Source organism: Corvus kubaryi, unplaced genomic scaffold, assembly GCF_017639235.1.
Source record: "Corvus kubaryi isolate FWS band 111438036 unplaced genomic scaffold, C.kubaryi_AGA036_p1.0 37334, whole genome shotgun sequence".
In the NCBI taxonomy this organism is placed as follows: domain Eukaryota; kingdom Metazoa; phylum Chordata; class Aves; order Passeriformes; family Corvidae; genus Corvus; species Corvus kubaryi.
In genome coordinates this window covers 17063363-17088854 of record NW_024581108.1, presented here as the reverse complement: position 1 = coordinate 17088854, position 25492 = coordinate 17063363, and the positions used below count along the sequence as shown (strand labels likewise).

Sequence of the window (25492 nt, the reverse complement as noted above, 5' to 3'; positions counted from 1 at the left end):
CGACAAGAAGCTAAGTTATGGACAAACCAAGGAACTTTCCTCTGCTAGGGAAGCAGATGACAGCAGCTGAGAACAAAATTGTTGAGTTTAAATTCTTGTGTTTAATTTTTAAGCCTTTTTTCCTTGTTTTTATTTTTTTTTCCTCCAGGCTAAGGACCTCAGTCAATTCAGTCTTTGGAAAATTTTGTTCCTTACATTTCTTTGAAGTCCTTCTGAAATTTGCACAGTACTACAGTGAAGTCTTCTTCCCCCTCAAGTTATTTTGTTGAGTGACACTTGCCAGCATAATTCCTTTAATTCCTTTATGTTTTTGTACTGCTGGCTGTTAGAGCTTCATCAGTCTACAAGTTTAAATAGTTAACTCTTGGCAAATGACTTTTGTCAAAGCTTTGGCATCTTGTTCTTCAGAAAACCTTTTCAAATTAGTAACATGCGTCCACCAGATTTATTGCTTTCCAGGCTGAACGCCTAGCGACTGTCTGTGTGTCTAAAAATGGTTGTTGTTATTAGGGCCATCTTTTAGGAAACTGTGAGTTTGACATTTGAGTGCAAATATGCACGTATTTATAAAGATACTGGGGACAGAAAACCTCTTAGTAATGAGTTGAAAAGTTTTTTGGAAGGATCTTGTTTTATACTTTGGGGCATTAAAGGGATGCTGCTGAAGTTGAGGAGCCTTACCCATTTTTATATCTGTGACGTATAAAATGTTAATTACTGGCTAATATATGCCGCCTGTTAGTTTGACACTGATGTTTAGCGTATAACTTGATGTGCTGTTGTGGGGTTTCCATCTTTAAATAATTGCAGGCTCAGGCACTGGTTTTGAAAGGTAAATCTCTAATTAACCAAATTAATGCTGATAGTTGTATTTATAGTAATTTCTGCAATTAAAAAATTAATGCATTCATGCAGTGAAGAAACTGATCTTAATATAATATTAATATGGCTTTTTTTCTTCAAGGTGTTTTTTGGTAAGCCAAGAAGTTAAAATGTGGTAGGGCATGAAACATTCTGAAATTGTGCTTTTTAGAAATGTAAGAAATGACTGAATGGGGCAGATGTGCATTTTGAGAGGTGAATTTCAGAATTATTTTGGTCTTGGCAGAGTGGGGTGCATTTTTCTTACGTAAGGGTGTCAGAAAAATTGTTCTGAAAGGTGAGAATTTATTTGGAAATGATTTTTCTAGTGTGTAGTGTGTCTGTTGAGCACAACTTAAGAGTTTTTGAGCTGAACCTTAATATGAAAAAAACCACCCAACAACCTTTTAGTTGGTTACAGGATTTGCAGGATAGTCTTGGATTCTGTTCAGTGCACTTTAATTAACCATACAAGGTAGTAAATTAAAGTACCTCAGACTGACTTAACAGTCAATTAAACCTTGGTCGATTTCATTGAGAATGTGATCATTAGTGTAATTGGCCAAAATGACAGGAGGCCCACTTGGAATTATGCCCACTTGAAATTTTCCTCTGATTCTGTGTATGCAATCCTGGGCAAGATAATGGAGCTGTATCCTAATAATTTCCAAGGATTTTGTGTAGCTATCTGGAAAGGTAAACTCCAGCAGGCAAAAATGAAGGAATGGTTTATTTGGGAATCCAGATGGCAAAACCTTTTGGGGTTTGTGTGAAGTACATAGAATCTCTTCTTTCACTGTGGAATTTGTAGAGTTTTGCAAAGTTCACCATGTGATTTCAATCAAAAGGATGTGTATATGTGTGAGGGAGATTTTTTGCTTTATTAAATAGATGTAGAAACTGTGTTGAGGCCATCTTTTGTTAATGGCATCTGGTACTTAAGAGAGTTAGGCTTTTCCTCCTGTTTAATATTACGTATCTAACTTGGTATCTTCCTCTAGTTAAAACAATGGCAGTCTTTCCTATTTTGTTTTTTTTTGTTTTTTAATCTTGCTTTGCCTGAGAACTTTTGGTCTTTAGTTTGCTGGGTTTTGGTGTGGATGTGTTGTTTCACTGGATTTATTGGGGGGTTCTGCAAGCTCCACTTTCTGTGGAGTGGTGATCCTATGGTATCCTGTGATACTGGATTGTCACGTTGTGCACTTCCAGGGGCAAATGCTCGCCTCCTTCCAAGGGAAGTGTCGGGTGCATGTGGGTGTTACTCTGATGGAAATAAGTTCTAAAAAGTTGTTTATTCAGTTGCAGTAGGTTTTCTGGTCAGTCTTCAAAAATAGCATCTCCTGATCCAAAAAACAAATTGTTAATACCACGGTTTCCTCTGTCTGTCCTCCTTCCATAGACAGTTCTTTCTTTATCTCCTTGAAAAGTAACCAAAAGATAGCTTGTCTTTTTCAGATCAAAAGGAATTATTTAAGTGGGCCTTGGAAATTCCGAGGCATCTTGTCTGTAGCTGAAGAAGTTCCCTGGGCTATTTTTCTCCATTGAGGACATGTAATGGGCTTTATCTTCCTGTGGTGCTTCTGTGCCTTTTCCAGACCCTCAAGGCTCCTGAGTCAAGAATACAAGATCAGAAACTGGATCCTGATCTCCTGTGTGGCAGTTGGCCACCATCATCTGAAAAGTGCAGTAAGATCAGGCGTATGGGAGTTTCCATACAAAATTCTGTAGGAAAACCATGATGTGGGATTTGATAGAGATTAAATTTTCATAATCAGGCCTTGGTAAGAGTCTCTTATACCCACTGGCATCCATTTAGAGAGGTGTTAAGATGTTTGAAATAAACACCCTTCTTTTTTGGAGCGGACAACCTCAAATTAATTCCAGACAGTTCAACAGAGCTTATTTCTGAAAGCAGGGAAGGACTATGTGTTTGCCTGATGTGTTGGCACAGAGCATCTCTAAAAGATACACTGCATACAAAACATGGATATAGCAGCACTGCTGTATTTTCAGAGGACAGCTGGTGTGCCTCTGGTTTTGAGATGCTTTTCAAATTTAGTGTATTGTTCAGGTTCTGTACATCTTTGTAAATAGAAGTGTAATTGCCTGCTCTGTGGTTATTTTGCCCACCTTTTTTAAGAATTATTTTATTGTTTCCTTCCCCTCCCTCTAGCTTTTCATTTACCCTCAGGGGAAAAAAAAAAAAAAGAAATGTATCCTCTTTGTGACTGTTCACTTTGTTCAGGCTTTGTAGGTGCTCAGCAAAGTGATGTAAATGAACATTGGAGTTTGGAAAAGATGAATAACCTCCTAAGTCTAAGGTTTAAAGAAAAAATAAAAGCAGGCCACCTGTCAAGTTTGCCAGTCCAAGCTGAATTTGATGGGCTCCAGAGTCATCCTGATTACTTCATCATCCTCTTAAAAGAAAAAAAATTGTTGGTCCCCCTCCCTTTTTTCCCCCTTTTCTCCTACTTGGCAAATGTAGCTTGTTTCCTGTGTTTTCAGTTGAACTGAAATTAATATAGTTTTGAAAAGTAGCTTTGTGGGGAAAATCTGTCTGGCAGATTGTTATAAGAATACTTCCTTTTTGTAGCAGGATTGTAGGTGTTTTTATAAATTTTGGGGCTACGTGTTCAGTGGATATAAACTTGTGTTCCTAACAGGTAAGGAATTGGTCTTGGAATACTTATAAGTGGAAGCTTTAAAAACAAGGTTTTGATACTTCAAGCTAATAACTTTCTTTATGTCAATTGAAAGTTGATCTATTTTGTTTTTTTTATAATTTGGGATCCCTTGTTCACTCATGAAAGTGAAATTGTTTCTTGCTGTTGTAGATTGGCCACCAACTGCAACTGAAGTAGAATAGAGTGTTACATTTTGTGGATTTCCTCCTGCTTGGTTGCTTGCTTTAGCAACCAGAACTTAAGTAAAAAAAAGAATGGGTTTGACAGGAAGGGAATGAGAGTTGTTTGTTACCAGCTAAATTTTGAGTTCCAAGCCTATTTGTTTCAGAACAGCCAGAACATAGGGTATTTGCATTAATCTAAAGGAAAAGTTTATTAGATTGCTGTCTTTACTGTTGATGTTGTGTGGTGGTTTGTTACATTTCTTTATTTTTTGTGCCACTGCTTGGACATCTTCTTTCTTTTCTTACTCTCTTAAACTGGTGTAAGCTGGGTGTTGGAATCCTATCAAACTTACTAGGTATCTTCACAATAATGGCAATCTCAATTTCTTGTATTTTAGGATCCCACAAGAGTAGAGAAGACAGCAAATTGCCTAAGATGTGAGAAGTCCTCCCGTAGTGAAATAAAGTCTTGTTTTCAAGATGGACCGAAGTAAGCGGAACTCAATAGCAGGATTTCCACCACGCCTGGAGCGCGCTGAAGACTTTGATGGTGGCACTGGAGAAGGGACTGCATCCCAGATGGGAAGAGTTTGTACCTCTTCATACAGAGCCCTGATAAGTGCCTTTTCCAGACTTACTCGTCTTGATGACTTCACATGCGAGAAAATTGGCTCTGGTTTCTTCTCTGAGGTGTTCAAGGTGTGTGTTTAGTTTTTTCCTCTCAATGTTGATTGCTTCCTGTTTTATGATGAGAATGTATGAGAGTGTCAGCCAAAGTGCTTTCCACTGAAGTCAAATGGTAGTCCTTGTATTTGCTTCACTCAGGATGAGTGAGTGGTGAAGAACTTTCAGGCTCCAAATACTCCTCCTATCACTCTTCCAACTGTTTTTTTGTCACTTATAATTTATTTGAGGAGTTGAAGAGCTATTTGGGAGAAACAGAAACAGCTAAAAATAATTCATTTTATTTTTTGACGTCTGCCATGTATTTTTGCATTCATGGAGTGTTAAACACTGATGGCTGTTGGTTCTCCCATATGTAAGTGTAAACGTCTTTAATTTAGCTCGTTTATTGGTTTTGTGGGATGGTACACATTCGTTTGGTAGTCTTTGCCTCACAACACTTAGATGCATGTGTTAAGGAATTCCATACATGGTTGCTGAATTTGGAACCACAGATTTTATTGCACTGAAATTGCAGTACAATTAACTGCTCTTCTCTGTTTCTTTTGCTGCTAATGCCACACTTCTAACTTGAAGAGTCAGAGATTGGTTTGAAGTAAATAATATGAATGAGAAAATCTGATGTTGTCAGTGGCTTGCTGCTGTGAATGTCGGATATGGAAAAGATCTTCTTAAAGCAACTTGTCAAACCACTTTTATAGTGTTTCTGCTGCTCTAACTGTTCTGGTAAAGTTTATTGTAGAGGAACAGGACATTGAGTTGACTTTCAGGCATTGAAAAAATAATTTGTTTCCTTGTTCTGGTTCCTGGCTTTACATGAAGTTACCCTCCACGTTACTTCCATTTCAGTGAAATGCCAGAAAACTATCTTACAGTATATTATGTCCATTCCATGACAATTCATGTATTTTTTTTCTTGAAGTTAAACCAAAAAACCCTTTATCCAGTTTTATTGCTGTAAATAGATACCTGCATTAGAAAATGGAAATTATTTTTATATTGCTTTAATACCCAAAGGCATTCAGATCTCCATGTATACATCTCCCCTTGTGTAAAGGCAAGTCACTCCACAAAAGTTTTTCTGTTTAGCTAGATATATGAAATTTTAGTTTTCACTAACACAAGTTTTAAATTCTTTCACATGGGTAGACATGAAGAACTTTATTTGGAGTGTGTAGGAGACTTGGTACAGGATATTTGTTTATAAAGCCAGCTTCTGTAACAGTTGAAAACAAGGGTTTGTTTGGTGGTTTTTGGTAGGTTGTTTTTTTTTCTTATTTCCGTGTTTGGAAAACTTTCTGTAATGCATTTTGTAGCAACTGGTCTCGTACTGAGACATTTCCTAATGTTAAACGAATTGAATTTTAAAGTTCTGTGTTACTGGAATTTATCTTTGCAGCTTCTGTGGCGAAGGTGCTGTGACATGTATAAAGGTACCCATAGACTTGGGTCGTGCCTAAGTAACTAGGTTTATTTTTGTGTGAATTTCAGAATTCAGGTGGAGGGAAAAAAGTATCTAAAAGTAAAGGTGAATTTCCAGCATTCATAGTAATTGATTAATTTGAGAATTTATTGATTGAGAGAAATCCCTGATATCCAGTTTATTTTTGTGTGCATAAACAAGTCCTCTAATTCTTTAAAAACCTTCCCCTGCTATTCTCCTTTGCAGTGAGCTAAACTAGACATCCCAAGGTGTTGGATAGAGTTGGTGGCATTACTGGGGGAGCAATGGTGATAGTCTGAGTATCTGGTGTCTGTTTTCCCAGAAACAACCACAGTCCTCCTGCAGGCAGACACTGAGTGATAAAGTCTTTTCTTTCGCATCAGTTTCGACCAGAGTCTCTCCGCAGTTCTGGCGCGAAGGGGTGAGAATGCATTACGACCTTATCGTAGATGCAGTTCCAAACTCATTTAAGCAGGTTTCTGTTCTGCTGCTTTATCAGCCTGACCACCTCTGTCATTAATCCTACTGTGCCGATGATCAGATTTCATGTGAGAACCTTGATGTGCTTCCAGTAAGGAGAGCCTCGTGGCTTGACACAGTTAAATTTCAGTTTGATCTGCAGGCTCACAGGTAAATGATTGAAGTTGAGAAGAATCCAGGATAGTTCTAGACTTACTGTGTAAATAATTTTACAAGAGCAACAAAGCTTTCCCTTTAAATCATCAAAGGTGTCTCAAAACCCACCATGTCCCCAGAGCTTTTCCAGTAATGTATTTGTCTATTGTTTTGTGTCATACATTGGGTTCACTCAAGTGATTTAGCAAAAAATGCTTGGACAGTTTGAGGGTTTGGGATTTTTGTTTTGCTACGTAGCTGACAGGTTTTTTTCAGCAATTTCTTCCCCTCCATCCTTTTCTGTGGAACTTTCTTTTAAAATATAGTCTATTGTGGTAGATAGAAGTTGTTTTCTCTTAACTTGGGAATAGGAGTATGTTAAGCTCAGATCTGTATGTTAATGGTCATATATGCTATGAATGATCTTTTAACATTTCTAGTGCTTGTTTATTCATAAATATATTAAAATTTGTGGTTTATTCAGAACAGAGTATTAAACTAGCATTTTGACTTGGTGAGCCATCACTACAACACTTCAAATTCATGTTCACTGAATACTAGATGTTATAGAAACTAGTTTAGAAAAACTGAACTTTGTCAAAAAACCAGCAATCTAGTTTGAAACAGCTGACTGACTAATACCTGTTCTAAATTTCAATGGCAAGTGCAGCACCCTGAGGTTTGCTTTTAAGATCAAGCTAGGCAGAGACTGTTTGTATAAATGAACAGTGCCCATGATCCGAAACCCTTAAACTCCTAGTTGGGAAAACCAGTAATGGCTGATGAAGCTGTAAGGAATTGTGGGGGCATTCAAGCATCATACTGAAATGAAGTATTGTATTAGGAAATAGATACTATTAATTATAAAATGTGTGTTTTGTAACAGCAGTCAGACTAAAATCGAGGATGATCTTCTCTTCAAATTTACCTTCAGGTTCAAAGTCAGTACTAAATATTCAAGTTGCTGTAAATTTCCTTCAGGTGTTCTTGTTGGCTCCACATTCTGTAGCTGAACTTTTGAGAGAGACTGGAAATACTTGTGACATTCCAGCATTAAAAATGGACTTTTTGCAGTTTATTTGGTATACATGAAAACAGGAGTCATTGATCCAATATAGAATTGTACAGATTTGGAGTCCTGTGCGTTTGTTTGTAGGGAAGTTGTGTTGCTGTACAGGTTGGTCACTGGGGAGTTTGCGCGTTTAGGCTGTTGAGGAATGATGAAGTCTTTGGACAGCCGGGAAGCAATGTATCAGTAGAGTTTGTATCTTGAGTGTACACCTGGGGAGGTTATTTATGTGAGCAGTGAAAAAGGGGTGTAATACTTCAAAAAACAGTTAATGAGATGCTTGTTTTATGATAGATGGGCAAAGGTGAATATAAGATGTACAAGACACAGTGCAGAACAAATGCCTTTTAGAACAGAAGCACTAAGCAGCTGAGTGTGGGTGTCTCTATAGAAAAATTTTGAGATGAAAATCAGCCCTCCTATTTCAGCGTATTTACTGACAGCACCATGTGCTAAGCACTCAGTTTATGATCCCCTATAACTTGAGATCCTTTCTGTAGAACTTCTGGCTACATGGTTTTCTTGGTTTTGCACTTGTGCAGCAGATTTACCTTTTTTTGGTATTGCTTCCCATTCAAGCATTTCTAAAATTTTCAAGAGATTCCTTCAGTCTTGATAATCTTGAAGTTTACCTGTGATCCACAAGCTACTTTTTTGATTATGATTTTACGTTGCTACTTTATCATATTTCCTTTTAGATCACATTTGTCTCATTTATTTATGAAAATATCTAGAGAGGTACATTGAAGCCATATGAGAAATAAGATACAGTGAATCTTAGTGCTGATATGACTTGGAAACAAATGCTGGCAAAATGTTAGTGCTATTTGATGATGTATGGACTCCACACATAACGAAACTGGCACTACAAGAATGCAAGGCCAAGTATAAATACAAAGAGAGGGCATCATACTTTTGGATGACTTAAGATGGGTGGTGGGTGCAAAAGGGTCAGTATCCTCAGGGTATTTGTGCTGTATGGGCTTGTACTGTGAGGCCTCCTGTTTGAATACCCTGAAGTGATGGTCCTCATCAATTAGTTGCTAGTCTTTATTTGTGTGGTCAAATTTATGTTCTGAGTTTCAAAAGTGCTGACTGATCAGGAAAGGTGTGCCTGTCCAAATATGTACCTTGTACCTGAGGCTAGGATCCCGTTTCTTGTATTTATTTAATGTCTTTGAGGTGTTTAAAGATAAGCAGCATCCAGCTCTCTAATGTGAAAGGAGAAATGGGGCTGGAGCTGTGCTCAGAGGTACTGTGAAGAACACATATATAATTCTTTTTATCACGTACTTGTAATGCGCTTCTGGTAAAACTGGTAGTTCTGTTGCCTCTAACATACAAATCATAAATGATACTAGATAGTGTATAATTTGTGATATTATGTCTCATGGGTGCATTGTCATGCTGGTGGGCTTGATCTCTGGAACATCTTGTTCTAGACTGTGGGAGATTGGAGAGATTACTGATCTGGCTTTCCCAAAGTGACTCAATGGGAAGTTTGGGTTTTTTTTGTACTTTATGACTTCATTACCATTTGGATTAACATTTCTCTCTGTTTGTCTGTAATTTTGCAGGCCTTGAGGAGTCTAGTGCAGAAATGTTTGATGTCACTTTCTTCTGTTGCCTCTGACCTCGGTTTGACAGGACTTGCTTACTAGAATAACAGTGCAGAGTAGGAACTGAACAGTACAGTAAGTGAGGGATTAACTCATGAGATTTCAGACCCAAAAGTTATGAGAGGTTACTTGACCAAAAAAAGAGAGTATCTGTCTTGGTGGGCATGAGTATCTCTATCATGTTATACTGTGCCTGTTAGGTCTTACAGTTGAACTCTATACATAAAAAATAAAGGCATTATGAACTTCTCAAACAGTTAAGGTTTGGAAGATTTACTGGGTTATCTACACGCAGCCACATCATCTGAGGTCTTTAAATTTTACCAGCAACTGGAACTTTGTCTAGAGTGTATATTGACACCACATACAGAACAGGTATACCTCCCTTGCTGGTTTTTTAATTCAGTTCTGAATTGAAGATCTCAAAAACAATACCACGCCCTAGTTTTCTCAACAATGGCATGTAAAAACCATCCTTCAGCTTTGTGTCACACTCTTATAATGCCCATCACTTGTTGCTATCATGGCACATTAGTGCCTTATGTTTAATGGGTGTGGAGCTCCTGTTCTGTAGCCTTCAGTCCTTGTTTGTAATGAAAGTTTTCATTTGGATATGTTGATTTTTGCTCAGATAGATTTAAGATATGAAGTAGCCTTCACTATTTAGTGAAATAACATGAACAGGGTATAGGTTTGAATGCTCCAAACTTAGAAGTTTCAGATTGTCTGAGTGGCAGCTTCCATCAGGAGGAAGGCAATGCAGAATACTGGGTGAGAGGAGCCCTTGCTTGGTTCCTCAGGAAGCTCCATGAGGAGACTCCCCTGTCTTACCCTGCTTGGTCATATCCAAGTCTATCTTCAGCTGTCACAGGCCAGGCTGTAACCTGGTGGTAGTTGGTCGTGGCATGGAGTCAGATGCCTTACAGAAGTCTATGTATATTGCTATTTCAAAACATGTATACATTTTGCTTAATCAATCTTATCACCTAAATTGACAATTAATGTAAATCTAGGTAGGGGTGTTGTTAAAATTACTACAGTATCCTTAGGTAAGCCAGGCATAAGTATTTCTGCTCTGTTCTTGGCAGCTACTTTTGGCTTGTCCTGTAAACTTCAATTATAAAAGATTCTACAGCCTCCTTTGGTGTATCCAGGCTGTAATTTATTATTTTTAAATGATCCTTCTATAGATAGAACCTCCCAGTTTGAGTTGTTTCTACAGCTGGTCCTTCCTATTTGCTTATTGACTCTACTAGCAACTCATTACTGACAGAGGGTTCCATTTTCCTGTGGCATTTAGTCAGAAGAGTAACACGTCTGCGAGTATGTGGAAGGAGGGAAGCAGATATTTGAGTAGTTACAAAAATGAACGTGCAAGGAAGGGAATGCAAGTTCATATTAAAAGGAGAGTATGACTGCAAAAAGGACATGGAAAAGGTACAGGGAAAAGGGCAAGGGACCTGCTGCTTGCTTTTCAGCCCACACTCAGCAAAATCCCACTGGAGAAGGTGTTGGAAACAGTGTCTCAGAGTTTGCAGACAGCACTTTCCTGGACTGGAATCTTTATTAACTAGGGTTTTATCAGATAAACAGGCGCTGCAATATTTGAGCTGTCAGTGTGTTTTAAATCTGAGTCTGTGCATTACTGCTGATCTTTGCGGGATGGCCAAGAACAGAATTGGTTTGGAGCTCCCACCTGCAGGACAGGGCCTCAGCACTCTCCCAGGGCTCTACAAGCAAGTTCTTACTCTCCTCTGTGTGCCTGTTTGCTGCATAAATGGGATGTCAGTCTTCAAGACTGTCAAGCCAGTACCTTCCCTGCTGAATTCTTTTGAGGAGGAAGGGGTTAATTGTCAGCATAAATCAAGGCGAATCTGGGTATTTCAACTGGAGGCAAACTTTTCTCAATTCTATCATACCCTTTTGATTATTATTTCAAAACTCCCAACATAAACACTGACAACAGGAAGAAGTTTATTTTTTTGTTAATACCAAACTAAGAGATAAATTTGACTCAGTATATCTCTGGCTTTTGCTTATGAACAGTTTCACTGCTTTGTCACCAGACTTTAGGCCAACATGACATTCTTCAAGGTGATGTTAATATCACCATGAAGTGACTTAATTGGGGGAATGTTTGTGTAGAGGAAGATAGGAAGGCTGACTGTGTGTAGCTGTTTTTCTTTGTGGTAACTGTTGTCCGTGAGACTTAGAGTTGCTGGAACCATAGCTTGGTTGACACTGTGTGTGTATCATGCCCCCAGACTTATAAGGCAGTAACAAGAGTTCTCCTCTTGTCATTAGTATTGTATTGCAGATAATCACACTGATTTTTTTTTTTTTTTCTTCCCCCTGGAAACTAATTCTTTCCCAGTAGGCATAATTGCTTTCTGTAAGTTTTGCTTAACAACAAGGTTTGGTGTTTTTATTGCTGTTTAGGCCTTCTTGCCTCACTTTAAACCTATGTTTTTCTTGGCTTTATAGATTTATGGAGTCAAAAAGCATGGAGAGTGGGAAAAGGCTTCTTGTCATCTTGCTCTTAATCCTTTTGTCACAGGGCAAGAGCAGCTTTATATGTCATTCTGTGTGGACAACTCCTTAACTTACTGTTTAAAGCTAATAGTAGAGATGACTGCAGTGGGAGGTACCCAGGAGTTAGTATCTCTGAAGAGTCAATTTTATTGAGCAAGAGAGGAGTAGTTGCATCATAACCACACTGGACTGAAAAGTCTCCAACAGTAGATCAGGCTGCTCTGACTTCCTGTGAAGATGATGTGCATGGTTAGTCCCTTCACCTGGTTGAGGTGGAAGGGCAGAAGCTCCTGGAAAAGGGATGGTACAAATTTACTGAGGAATTGAGAAAGCATCTGGAAGAATTGCTTTCCATCATCAATAAATGCTTTCCTCATGCCTTCTCTATCTAGAATGATTGTCACTTTGTCTTAAGGAACAAAATAGTAACACTGTCAATTTAGAAATTTGAAACACAACAAAAACATCTTTCTGTATAATGCAGATTTTCTGGTATTCAGGTTAAAAATATTCTGAGAGCAGCACTGATAATGTAAAATTTCACTGGAAATCTCAAATCTTTCTCATGCTTTTTCTTTGTCCTTATGGCTTCAGTTTCAAAGTTCTCTCACTTTGTCATGTGGTGTTCTGAACATTTAATGAAAGGTTTGCACTGGAAAAGGATCTTATTTGCCTCTGGAACTAGGAGCCTGATCAGACTGAACATGTAAGTGTTCTTCAAAAACTGTAAAACATTAGAGGTGAGATCACACAATATCCATGATATTTGTGGTACTATTTGATAGGCTTAAAAGATACTTTATTTTAGTTATTCTATGAAATATTTGTAGGAAACTTTCAAGTTGTAGGCTTTAAATACTTTTTCAACATTGGATATTTGACTTGTCTGAAGTTGGAGATCTGTAACACTTGGTGTTAACACATGAGGACAAAAAAACCAATAAAAATTGTTTTACTAGAGGAGTGATTCAGTGGATGACTTCAGTCTTAATGTGTTTGCTGTACAAAAATTGTCATTACAGTGCATAAACAGTCTTACAATAAGGAAATAGTTGTTTGAAGGTGCTCTTCAGTGTAATGAGAAAGGCAGGATAAAGCCCTATGGCTACAAGCTGTTATAAGAATTGTGCTTATTTTAAAAAATAAGCGTCTATGGGGCCTGCCTTACCAACCAAAAATGTTCTCTCTCCTGTTGCTTTATTTGTGATATTTGTGGCCATCTTTATTTTTTTGATAATGTTCTTGATTAAGCTTGGCAAAGTGTTGAGAAATTTAGAGCTTCCAGCAATTTAAGACCACCAATTCTGGAAAGCAGTGGTCTAGACAATTGGAATTTTTTTTTAAACTGATGCGTGTATTTTTTTCCTCTTGAAACTGCTGTAGTTACATCAGGTGAAATGAGATACTTCAAGATCTGCTTATGACAAATAGTGGTAGAAGCCATCCTTTTAGGTGGAAAAGGAGTAGGGAATGAGTTAAGTGGATTATCCTACGTTTTGGTTATGCAGATATAATATTTCATCTTGTAGGCACAGGGTATATGCTTTGTGACTGAAAAGTGGCACCCATTTGACCAGGGCATATCTTCCCTCACTCAAGTGTAGAGCCATTGGACTTGTCCCTGCTCTCCCTGTGTGATAAGATGCCAGTTAGAAAAACAGACAGCAAGTCTTCGTGTCCATGTATGCCTTTTGGCCTGATTTTTTTATAGGATTGAATTTTAAGCTGAAAATCTTTTCCTTTTGACTAGTGAAGGAAACTCACCTTGCTCAAGGTGACAGAAGCAAGGTATTGGAGGCCAAAGGTCTCTTCTGTGAAGTTACAGTGTTAAAACAAACTACTAATTGTTTGGGAACACAGTCACTGTATTATGTAATCTAGCCAAGGAGGCTAGAATAACTCTGAAACTTCACTTCAAGCTCTGGAGTTGTATCAGAGAGGTGATTCTGATCTGTTTCTTTCTATTCTGGTTCTTGTCAGGAGTAGGAAGAAGCACCATTGCAGGCTTGAGATGAGGCATAAATCCTGAGGATGCTGGTGCTTTCTTAGTCAAAGTAGAACTCTTGTGAGTTTGATTTTTCTTACGCTGTGTGAAGTATAAGCCTTTTGGAGCCCTTCTTCCAACTGCTAAAGTGATTTGTGTGGTAACCACTTAACCAGGCAGTTGTCTTGCTAATGGTTTTTTTTGCTATTGAGGTGCCAAGCTGCTGTCATCCTAGTCCTTGTCACTTAATTAGCAAATGCTTTTATAGGGCATAGGCTACAGTGAGAAGTAGTAATAAATAGGCAATACTCCAACAGATCATTAATATAGGAATTAAAAACCTCATCTGTGTTGTTAGTCTTTACGGATTGCACCATTGGGTCGAAACACTTCCTCCCCACTTAGGCAATTCTGAATTTTAATGATATTTGCATATATTTGAGGTGTAGAGCACTCTTACTTTTAGCGGAACTGAAAATGCTTTGAAATGCAAGGTAGAACAGAGGGCTAATTAATAGTTGTTACCTGAAACAAGTTCTGGTATTTATTGATTTATTTTCTGCGTAGAAGTCTTAAGATATGTGTGTTATAATAATCTTAAAACATCATCTGAGGAAACACTGGGATTAAATAAAAAGCCATCACCAGGCAGCAGATTTAATGAAAGCCTTGTCTTTTGTAGTGGTGTTGAAATACTTTAAGAAAATTTTCGAAACTATACTTCCATTATGCTTCTTCCTGCAATCCTGCTTGGCATCACTACAGTAAAGTCTAGAACTCTCTGAGTAACACAAATTAAAACAGGGTGAAACACTTCTTACACAATGTTTCACTTTCTCTGTTTGGGTCAGACAGCTTCTCTGCTGAAGAAAGAAATATTTAGAAAATATGATAGAACTACCCTGAAAATGAAGGATTTGTTTGGTGACTAAAAGGCCAGAAGAAAAATCACTGAAATAAACTTAAATGTTAAAAGAATACTCAGTCAAAAAAAAGGAACATAGTTTAATGTAAAATTATCCATTTTGAAATGTACATTTCACCTGTTTGGAAACTTCGCCTCTTCTCAGCCTTGCTGAACATCTGATACGTAGAATGTTCGAGGTAAATCTTTGCTGTCCTTGCAAATAGAGAGAACGCTTACAAATTCTGTCAACAGTAAGAAAGACACTTTGATACTGTAACAAGCACCTTGCAATAGGAGATAACCCCTGGTTGGATTTTGTGTTTAGTACAGTGACTGCTGTAGTTCAGAGTCCTTTGGGCCTTTGATTTTCTTCTGTAGGAAAAGTTGTGCCAATCTGAGTATCATTGTGCAGTTTTCCCAGGGCAAAACAGGTGGCAAGTTTCCCTTGGCACTGAAATGTTTGTGTGCTTTTTGTCTTGTTTTCCATAATAATTTCTCAAGCACGGTTAAATGAGATCTGTTTAGTTTTCTGTTCTGGATGGAGATGTGCTGGGTTGGCAGCTCTGGGATTTTCTGTGTTTTGCCAGCTGGCAAACATGCACATTTGTGTAAGCTCATTCATAGCTGATACTGAGAGACAGGTGCTGATTTACTGTTCTTCAAATAACTGTGCTGGCATATGTCCAGTATTAACATGGCTGTGCCTAGAGAACAAGAGTGCATCACTTAAAATCTTTGTGAGACACCTCTGAGGCACCTCTCTGAATGCTTACTTACTGGTATTGGCAGCAGGGGAAAATTAAATATATTTCAGTCATGGATTTCACTGCCTGTGCCTGGGGAGTGTCTGTGATGTTAATGCAGACAAATGCATATGTGTTACTGCCTAATATGAAATGTAAAAATGAGAACTGAAAACTATTATTGATGGCACTAACAGAAAAGAGATGCTTACAGTTGCAGATCTATAGGGAGCGCTTCTCCTTAGCGCCTTAACAGCATTGGAAGTGATTAGAGAAAGGAACTCCAAAGCCTGTATGGCAGGGCTTCTGTTAATCTTTCCTGCTCCAGTTGTTGGTATTATGTATGCAAGTGATCCAGAACTTCCTCTTCCCAGTAGATGCTGAGGCCGTATCCAAACTGTAGGAATGTCTTCCCCCATCCCTGTGCTTCCTGTGTCTGGGAGTCTCCGCAGCTGTCGCCCCTCGCTGTGCTTGGCACAGCCTGGGAATGCTTTCAGGTGGCTGCAGGGCCCTTTGTGCTGGCAGCAGCTCTGCAAGGTGGGGGCTCTCTGTTGGATGGTCTGGTGGCATTAGGGGTTGAGGGGAGGACAGAGGTCCGAAACATCCGCTGGAGTGGTCGATACCGAGACAGCGTTGCTTTGTTAACTAATCCGGAGCTGACAATGTGTCTAACACTGACTCACTGGTGTCTCTTCGTAACTTTCACGTGAGCTGCTGCAATTAAGTCCTGCAAATCTGATTCTTGTGTTTCCTAGCCTTTATAGGAGATGATGAGACATAAGAAATTGTATGGCATATTTAATTAGCTACTTGTGTAAGAAGGGGAACCTAATTCTCAAGAAGAGCAGCTTCATGAAGGCATAAATAACAAGAAATGACTTGGAATTTTTGGTTTTGGCTGTAACCTGAAAGTTATTAACTGTATCAATTTATAAAAGCTGAATTATCTTCAAGTAAGCAAAATGTGGCTTCTTCCTGCTCTCTTTTTATTTGTGGTTGTGGTCAAGTTCTAAGTGCTGTGATTATAATAGTAATAGTTGTATGTCAGTGGGCTCTGTTCTGAAAGGTGAGACAGACTTCCTTACTCATGCATAGTAATGTTTATTTGAAAGATTTATAAAGGGAATCTAAGGAAACTATTTCAGCCCCAAACAGAACTTTCTGTCAAGTCTCCCATACAGATTTTGAAAACAAACCCAACAAATGTGTTTGAATACCAATGATGACGTTATTGGTGTAGTGGGGGGATTGTGTGCTCAGTGCCAAACAGTTCTTATACTGTAAAAGATAGAAGATACAATTTCTGTGTCAGGAAAATTCAGTCCAAAGTATTGTTTTGCTTCAAAAACATCTGCAGATTATGTAAGTATAATTATCTTTCATACAGGATAAACCCTTAGTAACATGAGAAATATTTGATCCTAAGTATTAAAAATTAAATGGGAAAATAGGAACACAGATACAGTATCCGATTATGTATTATCTTTGGATGTTACAGCAGTCATTTGCAGATGTAAATCTTCCAGTTTTCTGACAGGTAGATAATACCACCTCAATTTTATAGAACAGTTAGAGAGGTAAGAAAAGAAGTAGCATGCTCAGGGCTGCTTAGTGAGCTGAGGATAGCTAACATCGGAAATTAAGAACAAGCTCCCAGTTCTGTACTTCAAACTCAGTATTTCTTTTTCTTTCCTGACTATGGTACTACTCAGGTATAAAGTACATGGCTGAGCTGTTTACTGAGGTTGTGGTAAAACAGTGCTCACCCAGTGTCCATGTTCCATGTCCTGGATTGCAGAGAAAAATTTATATGGTTACGTTCTGCTGAACTGGCTAAAATCAGTCAGCTTCCCCACCCTGGGCTGTGCCTGTTTATATCTCATCTCGAACTGTGGAACAATAGTCCTCTGATGAATTTGTGCTTTCTCTCAAAATAAGACTGTAGTCTCTTTTTGCCTTTATGGCCTGATTGAGATCAAGTTAATGGCAGAGATATGTGCACAGATTCCTATCAATAAATGGTTTGTTTAAAATAAAAGGGTGCTGTACTTTGGGTCCTGGTTCTACATTACAGTGGCCAATGAAGAAAAACAAAATACAAAAGAAAAATTGAGGGGTTTTTGGCACACAAGTGGATTTACAAAGTATCAGTGGTACTGATGTCTTACTAATTAGAAATTCACTTAATTTGGAAAAAAAATTTGAAGAATTAATTTGACTGTAGATGTGGAATATTCTCTAGTAACTGAACTTATTTCTTCGCTGAATTGGCAATGCTAGAAGTTACTCAAGTTATCAAATTAGGACCTTTGTTTTACTAATACTGAGCTTTTGTACTAAAGGGAAAACAGTAAACTCTCCAGCTTTTTCTGTGTATTTCTCTCAACTCTTTTTAGTAGTAGAAATTAGTAGAGTCACAATTACTGTCTGGTGTTTGAAAGGTTTTGGGGTTTATTTTGTGCCTAGTTTCTGTAGATCTTCTGAACCTGTGCTAAAGCTCTTGTAACACATGCTGACTAGTTTTGTTTGGCAAAGTTTTGTTGCATTTGGCAGGTCTCTTTCTTGCTGCAAGAAGTTAGAGTATAGCAACATTGAGTATTACTACTCTGAAAACAGCCACAACCTATCTGACTCTCTGGCATCAACACAGCAGCTTAGTATTATTTGGACTGATGTGTTTCTTTCAGCTTCTATTTGTCATTGCAAATTTTCCTAGTGATATGAAATTTTTGATTTGACATAGGCACCACTACTATGAATACGTGTATCTGACAGTGGGTACATTTTAGTGTTAAGAAAAACATTTCAGATTACAGACTTACAAGCAGTGTGATCTGAACTGAAGAACAGGTTTGTCTTCCTTGCTGAAGGAAGCCCTTTTCAATCAACCATAGAGTTAAAGTGTTCTTCTAACACATTCATCCTCGAGGCATGAATATATGTCCCTCTAAATGTGATGACTTGGTGGCTTGACTGTGAGACTTGGATAAAATAGAGCTGACCCTATTTTTTTTTTTTTTTTTTTAAGATTTCTTCTGCTGTCACAGCAAGGAAGTAGTCAGTTTTTGAGAGAAGTTTTGTATCAGAGCCAAATTGCTGGTCTGCTTCCCTATGAAAGACTTTTCCCCTGTCATTTAGTAGGCACTCTTATGATGAAGCCTTTTCTCTTTTACAGTAATTACTTCTATCCTCTCTTGTGCCTCACAAGCTTTATTAACTCAGTCAATCAGAATTAAACTGTGTAACATTTAGTGCAAATGGCCTAGAATGGTAGCTAAGGGAATGTCTTCATCTGTTGTCATCAAAAGGAAAATACTTGTAAATGAAGATGAAGAGAGATATGCAAACTCAGGGAAGGTCAAATATTTGGACCAGAGGGGACTGCTTTTAAAATGGTGCTTTGGACACATGGCAGCAAAGGTGAAGGTGAAATGGCCAGATGAAGACCAAGGTGTGTAAAAGAATGAACAAAAAATTGTGTGTGCTAGAGCAGCAACATGATTTTATGGAGTAGGTTGTGTAAGTAAAGATCTGTAAATGTATTTAAGCAGTGAGGCTGGATACCAGAAGAGGAGAAGGTAAGGAAAAACTGGAAAGCAGTTAAATGAAGTTTTGGAAGAGAACTGTGACAAAATACTACCAGCTCTATAATGATGATTTGGAAAATAATGAAAATGCAGTGAAAAACTAGGAGAACAGCTGAAAGCTGTGTTGGCAGATTTATAATATCAGTATTAGGAAATGTTCTTCAGATGTTTTTTCCAGGGCCACCTGGAAAGGTATGGTGAATACAGATCAAAAAGTCCTTGTGAAAGATGAAATCAGGCTAGATTTCAGCTATTGCTTAAAAATACCTCCCCTTCAGTCCAGCAGAAAGTGGAAGTAGTATAAATGTTTGGATTTTCAGAGAGCCATGACAGACCTGTATGACATAATAAATAATAATCTAAATTATATTTAATTTTTTTAATAATAAAAAACTTCACAGCTAAGCAGCAAGCTGAACATTAAACCCACCAATTTTTGCACGATAATCCTCATGAACTTTATGTAGTGACTACTTCTCTGGAATGTGAGCCCTGCTCAATCATTATTATGAGATATTCTGTAAATACATTGCTATTTCTTTACCTGTATCCATGACTTCTGCTTCCCACTTTCTTCTAAAGAAAGGGGTAAGGATCAGAACATGGTCTGATGTGAGCAGACAGGCCATGCAGGTAACCATAGCCAGGTCAAGGTACAAAGTACTTTAGTCCTGGGAGAATCAGAGTGCAAAGGGACAGTTTAACTGCCTGTCAGCAATAAAACAGGGAGGCAATATCTGGTTACTGTGACCTTGGAGATGGAGTCACACACATAGGTAAGCAGACTGAGAAGCTGGAAGCGTGTGCAAGGCAGCTGTAGGATTGTCAGAATGTTTCTAAGCAGAGACGCCATGATCCAGACATTCCTGAAAGCTTATTTGGTCTGATACGCAAGGGGCCCTAATTAATAATGTCAACAGCTTTAAAAGCTTCACAGCAATCAGCAAGTTGCATCAGTGAGAGGTTTGAATTGCATGAGTGCATCCCTGTTTATGTTGAGTATACAGGGATATGCCTGAGGCAAACTGCCTTTTAAACAAATGTTAAATTGGATCAGCAGTATTGCCAAATTATTTACTCATTTTCCTTCTGGAGTGGTCAGGTGGTTGAAACATCACTTCTATGTTTTTATGGCACAGAGGTGGCCTGAAAGGGGATGAAGGATTAAAAACCTAAATAGCTTGGCAGGGCTTTGGCAAGGGATGCCAGGATAGACCCTAATTTTGTCTAGGGTGTGACCGATGGGTAAGTAGGCGGAGGGCAGAGCTGACATCTCCTTCCACCTTGATGATTCAGAGTTTGACCGAGACCTTAAAGACAGAACCTGTCAGTTCCTTGTTGTCAATTTGTTCTTGCCATAGAAATGCTGTTTGCCGGTTGTGCTTCAGAAGAGACAACATGGTTAGTCTTGGGTATATTCCAAGTGATTAACGTTGTGCTCTATAATTTATAAGCTAATACTTGATTTTATTCATAATGTTGAGTATTGTCCTTTTGAAAAAGATGTCCTCTCACCTCCAGTTCTGCTTCTTCCTCCTAGCTTTTAAAGGATAGCTAGCAAGAAAGGAAGAGTCCCTTTTTTCCCCATCTCTCCTTTGGTTTGATTAGGAATTTTGCTGTTGTGTCAGATCTTGGCAGAACTTCAAATAGAATTGCTGATGTTATCTTACGGTGTCTCCTTAAGTGAAACAAAACATAGTGTGATGTAGGGTACTGTTTTAGAGACCAGTTAATTGGACAGAATATGCTGCTCTATGTGTAAGAAACTCGAGAAATTTCCAAGCATGGGAAAAGTGATTTTATAAAGCAAACAAAAGAAAAATATGCTGACCTTGCGACTGAACCTTGTTCAGTCTATCAAGATTGAAAAGACTGCAGGATAGCCTAAAACAGAGGATGAAAAGTTTTGTCTTTGCAAAAGCAGCTCAATTTTCTCTGGATGTGGAGAGTCAGACCTTTGAGAAGGAGTTGTTGACCACTTCTTGTTGCGTATCAGACGTGAATATCCCGGAAGCATGCAGGACACAGTGACCCAAAGAGTTACCCACCTTCTTTTCTGAGGTTTCCTTAGCTTAAGAAGAGCAGTCTGAACAAGGAGAAAGGCCCTATGATAAATTCTACTTTTACCTCAGAGTTGAGGCAGAAGAGCAGGAAATTTTGGCATGAAACTGAGTGAATTATAGAAATGGGCAAGAAATTAAGAGGTAGCTGGCAGAGTTAATGAGAAGGGAAAATACCGTTTAAGACTACATTCCATCTGAGTTCCTGCTCACCTTCTACCTCTATTCATTCCCTTTTGGCAGACCTTGAAGCTTCTGTGTTGGTGGAAAGCTCATTTCTGAGGAAGTTCTGTTGAGAGCATCTCTGACTGTAGGAATTAAGTTACTTCAAATTCTTTCCTGTTCCCTGAAAACCCCAAATTACTTCACCACAAACCCAAGATTCCTAACTTTCCTCTCAGAGGAAATGTGTTAATTTAGCTGCTGCTGTGTATAGATTCAAAGCATAGTCCTTTTTTCTTAATTTAAATTTACATTGTTGAAGTTTTCTATTCGTAAGTCTGTGAAAGCATTTTAAAGTTTTTTCCCCTCACCCAAGGCATTGCTCCTAGTAAAACTAATGTATAACTAAAATACGTTTTAAAAGTCTGTATATAGACATTGACCTGTCCGACTTAGTTTGTGCATTCAAATTGGCTGGGTATGCAAAAGCTGCATAAAATTAAAAATTAATGAAAGTACACAACCGACACAAGAAACCTGGCAAGTAACAATAAACCTCATCAACTTAACATGCAATCATCCTGCTTAAAACCCATAAGCATGCCAAACAGGCAAGACAGGTTGTGTTGAGAATGATTCTAGATTATCTTGTTGTAATGCACTAAAGCTGTAGTTTGACCAGTTTTATTTTAAAACCAATATTACCATGGAAAGGAGGAGTCCCATGCTTGTGAACTTGCTGTTGGTTTCTACTCGGTGCTGATTTCTATATCCTTCTCCACCCCCTTTCCCTGATCCTTCTTGCACTGGGATTACTGGGTGACTGTAGGTGAGGCATCTGAGGAGCTCGTGTACATAAGCAGGGGGGAAGCAGGAGGAAAAGCATCTGAGAGCTATTTTTTTACTCAGTCCCTCGATCTTGTTTACCACACTCACCTGTAATGTTTCCATTGCTACCCTATACTTGAAACTAGGACGGGAAGAGGCAACTTAGAAGCATTAAACCAGACACACACCTGAAACATGACACCCTTTCCTCCCAGTACATCCCGGTACTGAATTCATGGGCTTTGTGTCCAGATGAGAATGTTTAGCTGAAATATGCCCCTTGTTCTTGCAGATAGTGGTGTGCAAATAAAACTTGAAAATAGGTATCACTTGCTGCCTCAGAGCTACCGGGCAGCCTTACCTTCAGAACCCATACCCTCTTTTCTTCTTGCATCTGCTTATCATGGGTTCAGTTGTTCTTTCTGTAGTTAACATATCACAGCTAAAGGAGCCTCTTACTGGAAAAAATGAATAGTCTTCTGGAATAAAGACAGATGAGCTGCCGTTGTTTAAAATGTAGGTAGTTTGTATGTACCTATGTCATAATCTTGATTTCAGTTTTAAATTAGAAAGCTGATGAGTCTTAAATTCCTGGAACACAGACTTTCCTGAGCTAATCTCCGTAAACGTGAATGAATTTGCCATGGGGGTAATTCAGTGTTTTGAGAAGTACTTGTTGTCTATTTATGAGCTGCAGATACTGATGTAGGAAGACAATGGGAACATAATTTCCAGGAATACTACCAGTACATGTGTGGGAATGCCCAACTGCAAGGAAATTCAAAGGGTTGGCAAGACTTATGCTATTGTAACAGCTCCTTTCTAATAGTAGCACACATCTACATAACACTTGACAGATGGGCTTGTTTGAGTACCAAGTTAAAAATGGCCACAGTCCTGCATTTCTGACCAGGGAAAGTCACTCTGAACGAGGTGCTGGTGCTGCGCATTTGCCAGAGAATCCTCTTGTTCCTGCTGACACTCTGCAGCCACTACTGACACCCTGGGAGAGGTGATCCCGTGTGCAGGAACCTCTCTGCTTTGCAGCAGGGGTTGGCAGGAATTCTTTCTGTCCCCTCAGTGTGGAAGCTGGATCACTGTCTATTTTCAGAAGTAAACACTGAGTACATCCGAAATCTTCCCTGTAGCTGTAAGCAACATATAACGCATTCTGTGAACAGTGACAGCAACCACTGCAGGGGGAGAAAAAGGATATGAGTGGAATAAAGATGAATTTCATAGGTCTTGGAGTGGGAAACTTTTTCTCTGTGGACAAACAGATGGCTTCCTTAACTTGTACTAAGAAGCTGATAGTTGAGTTTTTTTCAACTTCTCAAGGTTTCTGTCATCATGAGTTGCAAGAGAAGAGCAAAATGTCATTTCACATTTGCATAGTATGCTTATAGAAAGTCATCTCTGTGATAAAGATTACAGAAACTGGTGTATAGATCACTTTTGTCGTGAAGGATCTCTGCATTGCACTACAACAATACTGGTTCTTCAGTCTTTCTTTTCATATCCTTACCATTCTTTTGCTTCTATCCAATAGGTAAGGCACAGAACTTCAGACCAGGTAATGGCTTTGAAGATGAACACACTGAACAGCAACAGAGCAAACATGCTGAAAGAGGTTCAACTTATGAATAGACTCTCACATCCAAACATCTTAAGGTACACTGGCTTTTTTCTGAATCATATAGGTTGTCTTTAGTAGAGCTCTCCTCTTTCCAATTGTTACTTATTTTTTGTTGTAGATTTATCTGTTGTGAATGTGTTAGGATCAGTTGCTAATTTAATAGGTAAATGGGAGGAAGAAGAAAAGACTTAAGAGAAAAAACCAAACATGGACATGATTTTGGTATCTGGAGTTTGCTAGTAATGAGTAATTTATGTCAGAGAAAAACAAGAGCTCACATTTTAAATTTCTGATGAATCAATAAAGTGATACGAAGAGTGAAATTTGGCTTCTTTTTGTGAATTTAAATTATTGCAAATTTAACACCATTCAACTAACTTAGGGTTACTAATCTTAAACAATGTAAAGTGCCATAGGTGTTTCCTATTCTTAGGTCTGCCTCCTAGTTTTTAGCATTTTCTTATTGCAGTATTGCAAGGTGGGATAAGAGGGACTGAAGAAAAGAAGCTAGAGTTGAACTAATCTAATTTTTATGCTCCTGAAAGGAAAAGGGTAATTTTTCCTTTGCATTAGGTTACTGCATGCAAATCCAAAGTGTTCCAATGTGTGTCTTATTTCTTGAACCATTTTAGTCTTGATTTCTCTTCTATGGTGATGTGACAAGCAATTAACATAATTGGCTGAAGCCATAACATTATGAAATTTAAAGATGTGATGACAGTGCACCAAATGACCAGTTCTCCTAAGCTGCTGTTGCATACCTGGGATCCGTTTCTGATCTCAGGTCTTTTTGAAGTTTTGGGGAGACAGTGAGGTCTGCTACTTAATTTCCTTTTCTTCATTGTTCTGTTATATAGTACAGACATTCCTAAAATCCTTTATAACCAACTTTTCTGATCCTTGAAATCCTATCTCAGTCTTCATCAACTGATTTGTAACAATATTATCATGTTTGTTTCCTTCAGTATCTGTCAGAAGCATTTGAAATACCTTTAGGGAGCATTCCATTAATTGACATCTGTTTTCTATTATTCTTTTTCTTAAAACCTCAAGAACCTATTAACTTAAAGAATTCTTACTTGTAGTAAACTGTGTTGGTTTTATCACAATATATTTATTCAAATGTTGTAGTAAGCTGTCCCTAATTACAATTCTTAGCCTGTTTTCTCTGCTCCAAAGTGAGGTGCATTCCAAGCAACTCCTCCTTCTGTTTGTTGTTGTTCTTTTTTTTTTTTTTAATTAGAATTATATCATCTGTCTGATTATTTAGGTTTCAGGATCATGAATTGTTTCTTACATCTATCTCCCATGTCTTTTCCCTCATTTCCTTTTTTCTGAATCCTTTGATAAGTAGCATATGACCCTGGGGACTGATAAAGCTGCTTTTTTAGTACAGTTTGTGGAAAGAGTAACTTTCCAAAGTAAGATTGGCATTGTCAGAATCATCAACTCAGTACGCTTTATCAGTTTCTTTATCAACTTTGTGTTCTTGGTAAATCTTACTTTAAAAAAAAAAAAATCTAGCTCTACAGCTCTGTTCAAAATGAAGAATTTAATTTGGGTTGTGATGAGGGAAAGTAGGAGAGGGATATCTTGACAGGCCAAAAGCATTTCGTTGTACCTTAATGTAACCCTGCCCCCTCTTGAATGGAATTACAGAGGTGTTGCTGAGAACAGAAATTATTGTGCTTAGTCCTGAGTAATTGCTGAAATTTAGGTGTCTTGTGATATAAAAGAGATCATATTTGTGATGTACTGGTCCCCTCTGGCCCTAGAGCCTATGAATAATTGGAAGTCAGCAGTGTTACACAGATGGTCCTGAAGGAAGAACAATAATGTATTGATTTATGTATGAAGCAGAAAAGGAATTTCATTTGTTCTTCCAGTTATTACCCAGGATTGACAGAGAAATC

General features: G+C 38.3%; 1 protein-coding gene across 2 annotated transcripts in view; it reads left to right on the top strand.

Annotated features, from left to right (window-relative positions):
• The window catches only part of TESK2 (testis associated actin remodelling kinase 2), an 80049-nt gene that overhangs the window by 3618 nt on the left and 50939 nt on the right, over positions 1 to 25492 (top strand). The window contains exons 2-3 of one of the 2 annotated variants that reach the window (XM_042030567.1): positions 4108 to 4408; positions 23493 to 23614. In XM_042030567.1, coding sequence (XP_041886501.1) covers positions 4190 to 4408; positions 23493 to 23614 — 341 coding nt within the window. In that variant the 5' untranslated portion in view covers positions 4108 to 4189. Of the gene's footprint in view, positions 1 to 4107; positions 4409 to 23492; positions 23615 to 25492 lie in introns of those variants that run through there. The other variant, XM_042030568.1, reaches the window with a different exon arrangement.